General features: G+C 37.7%; 1 protein-coding gene across 1 annotated transcript in view; it reads right to left on the bottom strand.

Moving 5' to 3' along the window:
• Positions 1–14,629, bottom strand: part of SLC22A25 (solute carrier family 22 member 25) — a 74,537-nt gene that overhangs the window by 48,922 nt on the left and 10,986 nt on the right. Inside the window, 2 exon segments of the mRNA XM_054439161.2 lie at positions 3,936–4,104; positions 4,203–4,357. Of these exon segments, the coding sequence (XP_054295136.2) occupies positions 3,936–4,104; positions 4,203–4,357 (324 nt within the window).

The raw sequence follows: 14,629 nt of genomic DNA, 5'->3' as shown, positions 1-14,629 counted from the left end.
CCTCAGGGCATTGGCAGCTACCACAATCCTTATAGAAGATGCCAACAAGCTAGCCCTAGGTCAGAAGTTAATAGTTTGGGTGCCACACGCTGTAGTCACCTTAATGGAGCCAAGAGGACATCGTTGGCTGTCCAATTCTAGAATGCTAAAGTATCAAGGACTTCTGTGTGAAAATCCCCAGATAACACTAGAGACTTTAAATACCTTGAACCCAGCTACCCTGCTGTCTGTGGAGAAACCCGATTGGAAGGGCGGTGGGTTGCCTCACTGCTGGCAGGACCTTCCCCGCTGTTGCATAAATATGGTGGACGAAGTGTTCTTGAGCTGGGAAGATCTCAGAGATACCCCCTTGGAGAGTCCAGATGTTGAATACTTCACTGATGGTAGCAGTTGCATAACAGATGGGGTGCGATATGCAGGGTATGCAGTAGTGACCCAACACTCGGTAGTCGAGGCTCAAGCCTTACCTTCTGGGACTTCCGCTCAGAAGGCTGAATTAAAAGCCTCAAAAGGAGGAGTACATGGAAAATTTAATTTAACCAACTGTTGCCAAGAAATCGATGATAATGGCTGAGCTGTCATGTAAATCACAGCTAGAATGCACAAGTTGGTCCATGTTCCAGTTCAAATTTGATCCAGGTGGTCCCCAGATTCCTTGTTTGGAGGATGGTTCTTAGCTTTTGGAGGATTCAAAACCCTCATTGGTAGGTTCTTGCTTATTCTTGGTATCTGCCTCATCCTCCCTTGCCTTTTACCCCGGTTTATTAGGAGTATACAGTCAACTATAGAGGCAATAGTAACCTGACACACTACTGTGCAGTTGATAGCATTAACAAAATATCAGCCACTGCCAGTAGAAGAAGAAGCGCAGCTCCGTGAAGAGGTGGCAAATAGTGGTGCTTTCTATTAACACCTTTGTTATAAAAAGCACCAAAGGAAGGAATGGAACAGTAATTAAAAGAAATTAAAGAACATGTAAGCAGAAACTCAGCTGTATGTAAGAAAACCCACTTCCCCCTTAGAAAGAGAAAGAGCTGGAGTCTTTTAAAAATTAACTGCCTGTTTTGCTGTCACTAGTGAACCTTATCTCTCCTCCTTTTCCAAGCACTGTGAAGATGCTCTTTCTCTAGCTGTGCAGCTGCAAGGTCACTAGACAGATAAACTCAAGTTGTAAAACATGTTTTTCCTTGAAAAGTAAGAAATGATGTAATGCATGCCTCAATTAATTGAATAACTGTCTTTGTTTCTCACTTCTGTAATATGCTTCCCACTGCACAGATCTCCCCCTGCCCCATGAAATGTTTAAAAGGTAACTTAACTCCTTGTTCAGGGCTCAGTCCTTTGGATGTTAATCTGACTGGGCTGGTGCACCTAAATAATAAATATCCTCCTGAACCCCATTGGTCTCTCTGATTCCTTAACAATCCCACAACAATCTCACATCAGTTAGAACGGCGATCATTTAAAAAGTCAGGAAACAACAGATGCTGGAGAGGATGTGGATAAATAGGAACACTTTTACACTGTTGGTAAAAGTGTAAATTAGTTCAACCATTGTGGAAGACAGTGTGGTGATTCTTCAAAGTTCTAGAAACAGAAATACCATTTGACCCAGCAATCCCATTACTGGGTATATACCCAAAGGATTGTAAATCATTCTGCTATAAAGACACATGCACACATATGTTTATTGCAGAACTATTCACAATAGCAAAGACTTGGAACCAACCCAAATGCCCATCAATGATAGACTGGCTAAAGAAAATGTGGCACATATACACCATAGAATATTATGCAGCCATAAAAAAGAATGAGTTCATGTCCTTTGCAGGGACATGGATTAAGTTGGAAACCATCATTCTCAGCAAACTAATACAAGAACAGAAAACCAAACACCACATTTTCTCACTCATAAGTGGGAGTTGAACAATGAGGACACATGGACACAGGGAAGGGAATAGCACATGCTGGAGCCTGTTGTGGGATGGGAGACTTAGGGGAGGGATAGCATTAGGAGAAATACCTAACGTCGATGATGGGTTGATGGGTGTAGCAAACCACAATGGCACATGTATATCTGTGTAACAAACCTGAACATTTTGCACATGTATTCCAGAACTTAAAGTACAATAAAATAAAAGTGGGCATAGGACATGGACAGACACTTTTATTTTTTTAATTTATTTTAGATTTGGGGCACATGTGAAGGTTTGTTACATAGGTAAACATGTATTATGAAGTTTGTTGTACATATTTTTTCATCACCCAGGTATGAATCCCAGTACCCATAGTCATCTTTTCTGCTTCTCTCCCTCTTTCCAACCTCCCCTCTCAAGTGAACCCCAGTGTTCATTGTGTTCTTCTTTGTGTTCATAAGTTCTAATCATTTAGCTCCCATTTATAAGAGAGAACATGTCATATTTGGTTTTGTGTTCTTGTGTTAGTTTGCTAAGGATGATACCCTCCAGCTCCATCCATGTTCCTGCAAAACACATACTCTCATTCTTTTTTATGGCTGCATAATAATCCATGGTGTGTAAGTATCACATTTTCATTAATCTGTCATTGATGGGCATTCAGGTTGATTCCATGTTTTTGTTATTGTCAATAGAGCTGCAATGAACATTTGCAAGAGACACTTTTGAAAAGAAGACACACATATGACCAACTATTATGAAAACATGCTCAATATCACTGGTCATTAGAGAAATGCAAATCAAACCACCATGAGATACCATCTCACCCTAATCAGAATGGCTATTAATAAAAAGTCAAAAAGTAACAGATGCTGACTAGGTTGTGGAGAAAAAGGAATGCTTTTACACTGTTGGTGGGAGTGTAAATTCATTCAACCATTGTGGAATACAGTGTGGTGATTCCTCAAAGACCTAGAGAAAGAAATACCTCTCAACCCAGTAGTCCCATTACTGGGTATATACCCAAAGGACTAGAAACTCTTCTATTATAAAGACATATGCACACGTATGTTCATGGCAGCACTATTCACAATAGCAAATACATGGAATCAACCTAAATGCCCATCAGTGATAGAATGGACCAAGAAAATTGGTACATATATACACCGTGGAATACTATGCAGCCATGAAAAAGAACAAGATTGTGTCCTTTGCAGGGACATGGATGGAGCTGGAGGCCATTATACTCAGCAAACTAAATACTGGAACAGAAAACCAAATACCACATGTTCCCATTTATAAGTGGGAGCTAAATAATGAGAACACATGGACATATAGAGGGGAACAAGACACGCTGGGGCCTGTAGAAGGGTGAAAGGTGGGAGGAGGGAGAGGATGAGGAAAAATTACAAATGGGTATTAGGCTTAATACCTAGGTGATAAAATAATCTGTACAACAAATCCTCATGATGCAAGTTTACCTATGTAACAAGCCTGCACATGTACCCCTGAACTTAAAATAAAAGTTAAAAAAGATTTTCTTATAAAAAAAGTGGCATGGATAAATTTAAATTTCTAATGAGCAGCAATTTTTTTTTAGTATAAGCATGTCCCATGAGATATTTTGGATATCATTACACTAAAAATTATTTGTTCTTTATCTGAAATTTGAATTAAATGGAACCTCCTAGGTTTTATTCAGTTAAATAAAATACTGAATATTTGGATGAAATAAAATTTCATATAAACAGTGAATAATTTTGAGTTTCATTGCATCTCTTGCAATATTTGGATATTTTACAGAAATATTTGTTGATTATCTTATATTCAAATTTAATTAACTGTCCTTAATTTCATCAGGAAACCCTTTGTGTTTTGCTTCTTGAATTGCACATTTAGCACAGATTAGGAGAATGTACTCAGGGCTAGACAGAAGATCAAATGGAATTCATGTCCTAATTCCATGTACATCTGCATTCAATGATGTCATATGGCAAAAGAAGAATGCAAGCTCAATACCTTGAGAACAGAAAGAAGACAAAGCATGGTGCAGACATCACCAGCTGGAGGATGCACTGGTCTCGAATGACAAAAGCCAGGCCTCCAAGGGTTATATGTCCAATACTAGCAGCACAAAGTGTCAATGTCAATGCCATGGCATAGAATCGGTGAGTTATCCACTCTACAACTGAAAGAAAACACAAACAACATTTAGCTTCAAACACAGGTGGAGCTTCAATGTCAAAGCCAAGGCTTGGAAAATGTGGATCGAAAATATTGACTTACTTAACAAAACAGTATTTACAATGATGCTAAATGTAGCAGCCCCAGCCAAGAAGTGCAGGGAGCAGTATACGAGGATGGTGGGAGCAAAGGCTGCACAGGTGCCTACAATGGCGAGCTGGAGGTAAGATCATCTGAGCACGAACTTTCTCCCAAACCTGAGAAACAGGGGCACATTAGATAATGGGAACAATAACAACCTTTGGGAAATGTTAGCAAAGGGAAAGCACACTTTGAAACTTAAAGGATATTTAACAAGTGAAACTTTACACTTAAAACGTTAAAGAATCAACAGTTAATCAATGGCAGGTCTCAGAAGGAATGTTCTCTGTTTGTAAATAGATAGTGTATAAAAGTTTCTTCTCCAATCTGTTGCCAGTAGATCATTGATACAAATTCAAAACATGTAAGACAGGCTGGGATGTTGAAATGTTAACACACCAGAAATGTCCCTTGTGAAGATAAATTGTTCTACCAAAAAGATGCATGCACTCACATGTTCATTGAAGCACTATTCACAGTAGCAAAGGCATGGAATAACCTCAATGCCCACCAATGGTAGACTGGAACACTATGTAGCCATAAAAAAGAATGAAATCATGTCTTCTGCAGCAACATGGATGCAGATGGAGGCCATTTTCCTCAGTGAATTAATGTAGGAACAGAAAACCAAACATTACAATGTCCTCAATTTATAAGTGGGAGCTAAACGTTAAGTACACAGGGACATAAAGAAGGGAACAATAGATGCTGGGACTACAAGAGTTGGCAGGGAAGGAGGGGAAAAGGGTTTGAGAAACTACCAATTGGGTACTATGCTCACTACCTGGGTGATGGGTTCATTCATACTCCTAGCCTCAGCATCATGCAATATATTCATGTAACAAACGTGCATGTACACCTCTTGAATCTAAAATAAAAGTTGAAATTAAAAAAAGAGAAATATCTCCTGTATTAACATACAGTGCACCATTAACACAAGTTCTCTCCTATGTACTTTAGCATAGTAGAGAGTCTGTATAGTGGCTGGGAGGCAAGAGATCTAATTCTATACATGAAATTCTAGGACTGTGCAGGCTTTAGGCAAACTGATGTGAAAGGAACATCCATGAAACTATACATCAAAGTGGGTTAAGATTTTCAGGGGAGGGTTAAAAAAATAAAAAGGAAATTCTGTGTTTTATTATTTCCTGGGAAAGAGGACCTCTCTGTAGACAACTTCGACAATGTGGCATGTGGTGAGGCAGAATTTCAGCTCTTGCCAATTGTCATTTGTTATTGTATTGAAGGTCCTAGCTAGTGCCAGAAAGATAATAAAAAGCAAAAGATAGAAAAATAATTGTTCTACCAAAAACACACATGCACTCACATGTTCTTGCAGATGGCATGATTTTGTAGTGGAAAATTTTAGGGAATCCACAAAATGCTACTAGAACTAATTATCAAGTTGGAAGGATGTAAGCTTAATATAGAAAAAGACAATTACCTTCATATATAGTAGCTATGAATAATTAGAAATTAAAATTATGATGAACAACTTTATGGCCTCAAAAACTAAGTTAATTAGAATAAATTTAATGGAAAAATGCATGACTTTTTTCTATATACTATAAAATATTTCAAAGGGAATTTAAGAAAATCTAAATTAATGGAGAGTGATATTACATTCATAGCCTATAAAATTCAATATTTTAAAATGGCAATTTTACCAAACTGCTATATAGATTTAATGCAATCCCAATGAAATCCTAAAGAGAATCACCTTTCTGACTCCCAACACCATAGTTGCTTTTCTTTGACTTTTACATAAGTGAAGTGGTATAGTATGCAATCATTTTTTGTTGTTTTTGTGGCAAACAAAAGGATTTTGGTATTCATCCATGTTATTGTACAGAGTAAGTTCTTCATTCCTTTTTCTGTATAAAAATCCACTATGTGAATATCCTGCATCTTATTTATTCATTCTATTATTAACGAAATTCTAGAATATTTCTAGTTTGGGGATATCATGAACAGTTGAGTGTGTTATATCCAAAGTATCAATTTGATCGTGGCTGTCTCTGCATATAATCATTTAATACTCCCCCCAGGTTTGTTATAAAGCTCCAAATCCTTAGATTACCTTGCCCTGTCAACTTCAGCTGGTTCTCCACTGTCATCTCCTGCCTGGTACCACTACCTTATCTTGCACCACCCTGTGATCCATTAAAATTGGTTTATCTGCATTTTCTCATGGCACTGTCCCAGAGGGCTGGGTTACTGGACTATTGGAAATCAACCCTCTGACTCTCAACACTTTTAAGTGTTACTTTTACTGTCATACATTCAAGGTTTCAGGAGAGATACCAGAAGACATGATGCTGGTGGACGGCAATGGGCACCTCAAGTCCCTCATCACAATCAGTGGAGACATGGTTGGGTGATGATAATGGTTTCCTGCCATTTCAGAAGACATACAGTAAGTTAGAGGGTACCCCAAACTTCTCATGTCACAGACTGTGACAATATTGTCCTTAGATTACTTACCTTTTGTTGTAAGGTGGAGGTTGTAATACCCTAAAAAGCTGTTTTTGCAAAGACAAAAAAATCAAGGTTCCAGGCATGATTTCTTAAGATACCATCAATGACACCTTGAAATGTACCCTGCAGATTTTAGAAAAATGTCTGCCCCATCACACTTGGAACTATAATCTAATGATCATGCTCCAGGCACAAGCCATCAGCACACAGTGTCCAGTAGGGACTGCACGTGGTACCCCTTGCTAAGGCTGAATTTCATGTCGTGAAACATGTTCCTCTCTGTTCCCATAGATAACTCTGTTTCATCTTTCTAAACCAAATGTTGTGGCACTTTCTCTCCAAACTCTGTCTTTGGAAAAATTTTAAATTTTTAGTTTTTGTGGGTACATAGTAGGTGTGTATACTTATGGAGTATATGAGAGATTTTGAAACAGGCATACAATGTGTTATAATCACATCAGGGTAAATGGGGCATCCATCACCTCAAGCATTTATCCTTTGTGTTACAAACAATCCAATTATACTCTTTTAGTTATTTTAAAGTGTACAATTAAATTATTACTGACTGCAGTCACTGTGTTGTGCGATCAAATACTAGATCTTATTCATTCTTTCCATTTTTTTGTGTACCCATTAACCATGCCCACTTTCCCCCTGGCACAGCCACTACCACCCTTCCCAGTCTCTGGTAATTATCATTCTACTGTCTATGTCCATGAGTTTAATTGTTTTTAGTTTTTAGACCTACAGATAAGTGAGAACATGTGAAGTTTGTCTTTCTTTGCCTAGCTTATTTCACTTAACATAATGATCTACAGTTCATTCATGTTGTTGCAAATGACAAGATCTCATTCTTTTTTATGGCTGAATAATACTCTACTTTGTATATGTACCATATTTTCTTTACCCATTCGTCTGTTGATGGACACTTAGGTTGCTTCCAAATCTTGGTTATTGTGAATAGTGCTGCAATAAACATGGAGAGCAGATATCCTTTCCTTTTGATATACTGATTTCCTTTTTGGGTATATACCTAGCAGTGGGATTGCTGAATCATGTGGTAGCTCTATGTTTGACTTTTTGAGGAACCTCCAAATTGTTTTCCATGGGAGTTGTACTAAGTTATATTCCTACCAACAGTGCATGAGGGTTCCCTTTTCTCCACATCCTCATCAGCATTTATTATTGCCTGCCTTTTGGATACAAGCGATTTTAACTGGGGTGAGATGGTATCTCACCGTAGTTTTGATTTGCATTTTTTCTGATGACCAGTGAGGTTGAGCACATTTTCATATGCCTGTTTGTTTTTTGTGTGTCTTCTTTTGAGAAATGTCTCTTCAGATATTTCACCCATTTAAAAATTAAATTGTTAGATTTTTTTTTTCCTACAGAGTTGTGCACACTCCTTATATATTCTGGTTATTAATCCCTTATCAGATGGGTAATTTGCAAAATTCCTCCCATTCCGTGGGTTGTCTCTTCCCTTTGTTGATTGTTTCCTCTGTTGTACAGAAGTTTTTTTAACTTGATGTGATCCAATTTCTCCATTTTTGCTTCATTTGCCTGTGCTTGTGGCATATTACTGAAAAAATCTTTGCCCAGTCCAATGTCCTGGAGAGTTTACCCAATGTTTTCTTGCATTAGTTTCATAGTTTGAGGTCTTAGATTTAAATTTTTAATTCATTTTGATTTAATTTTTATATATGGCAAAAGATAGGGGTCTAATTTTATTCTTTTGCATGTGGATATCCAGTTTCCCAGCACTGTTTATTAAAGAGACTGTCCTTTTCCCCAGTGTATGTTTTTGGCACCTTTGTTGATGATGAGTTCACTGTAGATGTATGGATTTTTTTCTGGATTCTCCATTCTGTTCCATTGGTCTATGTGTGTGTTTTTATGCCAGTACATCTTGTTTTGGTTACTATAGCTCTGTAGTATAATTGGAAGTCAGGTAATGTGATTCTTCCAGTTTTGTTCTTTTTGCTCATGATAGATAGCTTTGGCTATTCTGGGTCTTTTGTGGTTTCATATATAGTTTAGAATTGTGTTTTCTATATCTGAGAATAATGTAATTGGTATTTTGATAGAGATTGCATTGAATCTGTGATTGCATTGGGTAGTATGGACATTTTAACAATATTGATTATTCCAATCCACGGATGTGAATATCTTTCCATTTTTGGTGTCCTGTTCAATTTATTTCGCCAACATTTTAGAGTTTTCATTGTAGGGATCTTTCACTTCTTAGGTTAATTTCTAGGTATTTAATTTTATTTGTCACTATTGTAAATGGGGTTACTTTCTTGATTTCTTTTCCAGGTTGTTCACTGTTGGCATATAGAAATGCTACTGATTTTTGTATGTTGATTTTTTATCCTGCAACTTTACAGAATTTGGGTATCAATTTGAATAGTTTTTTGGTGGAGTCTTTATGTTTTTCCAAATAGAAGATCCTATAGTCTGCAAACAAGGATAATTTGACTTCTTCCTTTCCAGTTGGGTGCTATTTATATTTTTCTCTTGTCTAATTGCTCTAGTTAGGACTTCCTGTACTATGTTAAATGGCAATGGTGAATGTGGGCATCCTTGTTGTGTTTCAGATCTTAGAGAAAAGGCTTTCAATTTTTCCCCATTTCATTTGATACTAGCTATGAATCTGTCATATATGGCTTTTATTATGTTGAAGTATGTTCCTTCTATACCCAGTTTTTTTGAGAGGTTTTTTTTTTTTATCATGAAGCAATGTTTAATTTTATCAAATGTTTATTCAGTATTGAGATGATCATCTGGTTTCTGCCCTTCATTCTATTGATATAATGTATCACATCAATTGATTTTTGTATTTTGAACCATCTTTGCATCCCTGGTTCAAAATCCCACTTGGTCATGATGAAAAAGCTTTTTAATGTGTTGCTGAATTCAATTTGCTAGTACTTTGTGGAGAATTTTTTCATCAATGTTCTTCAGGGATATTGGCCTGTAGTTTTCTTTTTTTGAAGTGTCTTTGTCTGGTTTTGGTATCTGTGTAATACTAACCTTGTATTATGAGTTTAATATATTTCTTCTGTTTCTATTTTTTGGAATAGTTTGATTGGGATTCCTATGACTTCTCTAAATGTTTGGTAGAATTCAGCAGTGAAGTCATCAGGTCCCAGGCTTTTCCTTACCTGGAGACTTTTTATTACAGCTTCAATCTCATTACTTGTTATTGGTCTGTTCTGGTTTTGGATTTCTTTAGGGTTCAATCTTGGTAGGTTGTATGTATCTAGGAATTTACCCATTTCTTCTATATTTTCCAATTTATTGGCACATAATTGCTAATAGTAGCCTCTAATGACCCTTTGAATTTCTGTGGTATCAGTTGTAATGTCTCTTTTTTCCATCTCTGATTTTATTTATATAGGGTTTCTCTCTTTTTTCTTAGTCTAGCTAAAGGTTTGCCAATTTTGTTTAACTTTCCAGAAAATGAAGTTTTGTTTTTTTGATGTTTTGTATTCTTTTCTTCATTTTAAATTCCTTTATTATTGCTCTGATCTTTATTTCTTTTCTTCTGTTAATCTTTGATTTAATATGCTCTTGCTTTTCTAGTTCTTTAAGATGCATCATTATGTTGTTTGTTTGAAACTTATTTTTTCCTTTTTGATGTAGGCACTTATAGCTCTAAACTTCCCTCTTGGTACTGCTTTTGCTGTATTCCATTGATTTTGGTATATTGTGTTTTCATTATCATTTGTTTCAATATATTTCTCAATTTCCTTCTTAATCTATTCATACCTACTAGTCATTCAGGAGCATACTCTTTAATTTTTACGTATTTGTATAGTTTCCAGAATCTATCTTGTTGATTTCTGTTATTCCAGTGTGGTCAGAGAAGATACCTGAAATTATTTCAGGTTAAGTCCAATGTTTGTTGATTTTCTGTCTGGAAGATCTGTTCAATATTGAAAGTGGGCTGTTGAAATCTCCAGCTATTATTATATTGGGGCCTATCTCTCTCTTTGATATGTAATATTTTCTTTATATATCTGAGTGCACCAATGTTGTGTGTATATATTTATAATTTTTATATCCTCTTGCTGAATTGACCCCTTTGTCATCTCTTTTTACATTTTTTTGTCTTATAATCTATTTTGTCTGATATAAGCATAGCTAATCTTGCTCTTTTTTGGTTTTCTTTGGCATGGAATATCTTTTTCCATCCCTTTATTTTCAGTCTATGTGTATATAGATAAGATGCGTTTCTTGTAGGCAACAGATCATTGTTTTTGTTTTTACTATTCAGCCTCTCTATGTCTTTTGATTGCAGAGATTAGTCCATTTACATTCAATAATATTATTGATAAGTAAGGACTTAATCCTGCCATTGTGTTATTTATTTTCTGGTTGTTTTGTGGTCTTCTCTTTCTTCTTTTTTTCCTTCCTGTCTTCCTTTTAGTGAAGGTGATTTTCTCTGGTGATATGTTTTGGTTTCTGGCTTTTTATTTTTTGTGTATCCATTGTATGTTTTTAGATTTGAGGTTACCATGAGGCCTGCAATTAATATCTTATAACTCATTATTTTCAACTGATAGTCAGTTAATAGAGATTGCATAAACATGAAAAACAAACAGGCAAAAAGAAAACTAATACAACTGCATACTTTACCTTGATCTCTCTGCTTTTTAACCTTTGTTTCTGTTTATATTTTATTGTACTATCTATGTCTTGAAAAGTTGTTTTAGGCTGGGCGCAGTGGCTCACACCTGTAATCATAGCACTTTGGGAGGCAGAGGCGGGTGGATCTTGAGGTCAGGAGATGGAGACCATCCTGGCTAACATGGTGAAACCCTGTGTCTACTAAAAATTCAAAAAATTAGCCAGGCGTGGTGGCGGGCACCTGTAGTCCCAGCTACTCGGGAGGCTGAGGCAAGAGAATGGCATGAACCCAGGAGGCGGAGTTTGCAGTGAGCCGAGATTGTGCCACTGCACTCCAGCCTGGGTGACAGAGTGAGACTCCATCTCAAAATAAATAAATAAATAAATAAAAATAAAATAAAATAAAAAAGTTGTTTTAGTTAGTTTATATGCCACAATTACTGTGTCATAATATCCTGTGATTTTCTGTGTACTTACTACTAGCAGGGAGTTTTATACATTCAGATAATTTCTTATGACTCAGTACTGTTCTTTACTTTCAGATTGAATAATTTCCTTTAGCATTTCTTGTAAGACAGGTCTGGTGTTGATGAAACCTCTCAGCCTTTGTTTGTCTGGGAAAGTCTTTATTTCTCATTCATATTTGAAGGATATTTTTGCCAAATATACTATTATAGGGTAAAAGTTTTTTTTCTTCTTCAGCACTTTAAGTATGTCATGACACTCTGTCCTGGCCTGTAAGGTTTGCATGGAAAAGTCTGCTGCCAGACATACTGGGTCTCCATTGGATGTTATTTGTTTCTTTTCTCTTGCGTGTTTAGGATTCTTTATTTATCCTTGACCTAGGGAGTTGGATTATTAATACCTTGAGGTAGTCTTCTTTGGGTTAAATCTGCTTGATATCCTATGATTTTCTTGTACTTGAATATTGATATCTTTCTCTGTATTTGTGAAGTTCTCTTTTAATAGCTCTTTGAATAAACTGTCTACCCTTGTCTCTCTCTCTCTCCCTCTTCTTGAAGGCCAATAACTCTTAGATTTATCCTTTTGAGATGATTTTCTAGATGTTGTGGGGGTGCTTCATTCTTTTTAATTCTTTTTACTTTTGTCTCCTCTGACTGTATGTTTTTAAATAGTCTGTTTTCAGGCTCACTAATTCTTTCTTCTGCTTGATCAATTCTGCTGTTAAGAGATTCTGATGCGTTCTTCCATATGTCAATTGTATTTCTTCAGCTCCAGAATTTCTGCTTCTTGATTCTTTTTAATTATTTCAATGTGTTTGGTAAATTAATCTAATAGGATTCTGAATTCCTTCTCTGTGTTATCTTGAATTTCTTCATTTTTCCTCAATATCATTATTTTGAATTTTCTATCTGAAAGGTCACATATCTATCTCTCTAATATTGGTCCCTGGTACCTTATTTAGTTTGTTTAGTGAAGTCATGATTTCCTAGATAGTCTTGATGTTTGTGGATGCTTTTTGGTGCCTGGGCATTGAAACGTTAGATATTTATTGTGGTTTTCACGGTCTGGGCTTTGCTCATACTTGTCCTTCTTGGGTAGGCTTTTCAGGTATTCAAAGGGGCTTGAGTGTTGTGATCTAAGTTTTTGATCACTGCAACCACATCTATGTTAGGGGGCCTCCAAACAGTAATGCTGTAGTTCTTGCAGACTGCCTTGGTGGTCTTGGATAAGATCTGGAAAAATTATTTGGACCAGCAGGCAGAGACTCTTTTTTTTTTCTTTATTTTCTCCCAAACAAATGGAGTCTTTCTCTCTGTTCTGAGCTGCTTGTAGCTAGCAATGGGATGACAAAAACTCCCTGAGGCCACTACCACTAGGACTGTCCTCAGTCAGACCTGAAGACAGCATAGCACTGGGTCTTGGCCAAGGCCCAAGGTAAGCATTTCCTTGTTACCGCCTATATTTGCTAAAAGTCCTTGGGTTCTACAATCAGGAGGTGGTGAAACCAGCCAACCTTGTGTCCTTCCTTTCAGGGTGGCAAGTTCCCCTGGGCCCCAGGCAAATCCAGAGATGCTATACAGGAGCCAGGGCTTGGAGTTGGAAACCTTATAAATCTACCCATCATTCTATTCTACTGCAGCTAAGCTGCCACCAAAACCACAAGACAAAATCCTTTCCACTCTTCTCTCCCCTTTCCACCAGAAGCGGAATCTCTCTGTGTGTCCAATACCACCACAGGCCCATGTGGAGTACTTCCAGGGTGAATATTAACTTATGGCCCAAGGGCTCTTTGGTCAGCTTGTGGTGAATGCTGCCAGGCCTGGGACTCACCCTTTAGGGCAGTGGGCTCCCATCTGGCCCAGAGTAGGTCTAGAAATGCTGCCCAAGAGCTAAGACCTAGAATTGGGAACCCCAAAGGCCTACTTGGTGGTCTTCCCCACTGCGGCTAAGCTGGTACCTAAGGTGCAAGACAAAGTCCCCTTTATTCTTCCCTCTCCTTTTCTCAAGCAGAAGGAGTCTCTCCTTGCAGCCACCACAGATGTGAATATGCTGGGCCACATCTGAAGTCAGCATATCTCAGAGTCTCACCCAAGGTCAATGACATGTATTACCTGGTTACCACTGCTGATTATTCAGGAGCCAAGGTATATTTAGTTAGCAGGTGCTATTTCTTGCCAGAACTGGGCCCTTCTCTTTAAGGCAGTAGATTCCCTTCTGGCTCAGGGTGTGTCTAGAAATGTCATCCAGGAGTTAGGTCCTGGAAAGAAGGGATCATGACTCTGCCCAGTGCCATCTCCTACTGTGGCTGAGCTGGTATCCAAGTTGTGAAAAAAAGTCATCTTTACTTTTCCCTATCCTCTCCTCAAATGGAATGAAGAAGTCTCTTTTGGAGGTGCGAGGTGCAAGGTGCATTGTCTGTGGTTGGGGAGAGAGTGATGTAAGCACTCCATTAGCCACCCAAGCTGTTTTCTCATTAGATCCTGTGCTCCCCATGTCCACTGGCTCTTAGCCCAGCCCAGCACTAGAACTTGCCTAGAAGTTGCAGTCCTTGTGGCCTAGACAGTCTTTCAAGTTTGTTTAGGACCAGAGCACTTTAGCCTGTGATGGCAAGGCTTACCAAAACTCATATTCTGGACACTGGGATGGGTGATTCACCTCTGTGGCTATGGCTGGTCTAAATGCTTCCTTCATGAGTGCTGGCTGAGTTCTGCCCTGTGTTGGCAGCACTGAGTCCCAATGCAAAGTCCCATAATTGCTGTGCTCTTCCTCCCCCAAGTGCACAGATTGTGCCACATGGCCAGTGCTGGGGG

This window comes from Pongo pygmaeus, chromosome 9, assembly GCF_028885625.2.
Source record: "Pongo pygmaeus isolate AG05252 chromosome 9, NHGRI_mPonPyg2-v2.0_pri, whole genome shotgun sequence".
Taxonomy (NCBI): Eukaryota; Metazoa; Chordata; class Mammalia; order Primates; family Hominidae; genus Pongo; species Pongo pygmaeus.
This window is presented reverse-complemented; position numbering and strand designations above follow the sequence as displayed.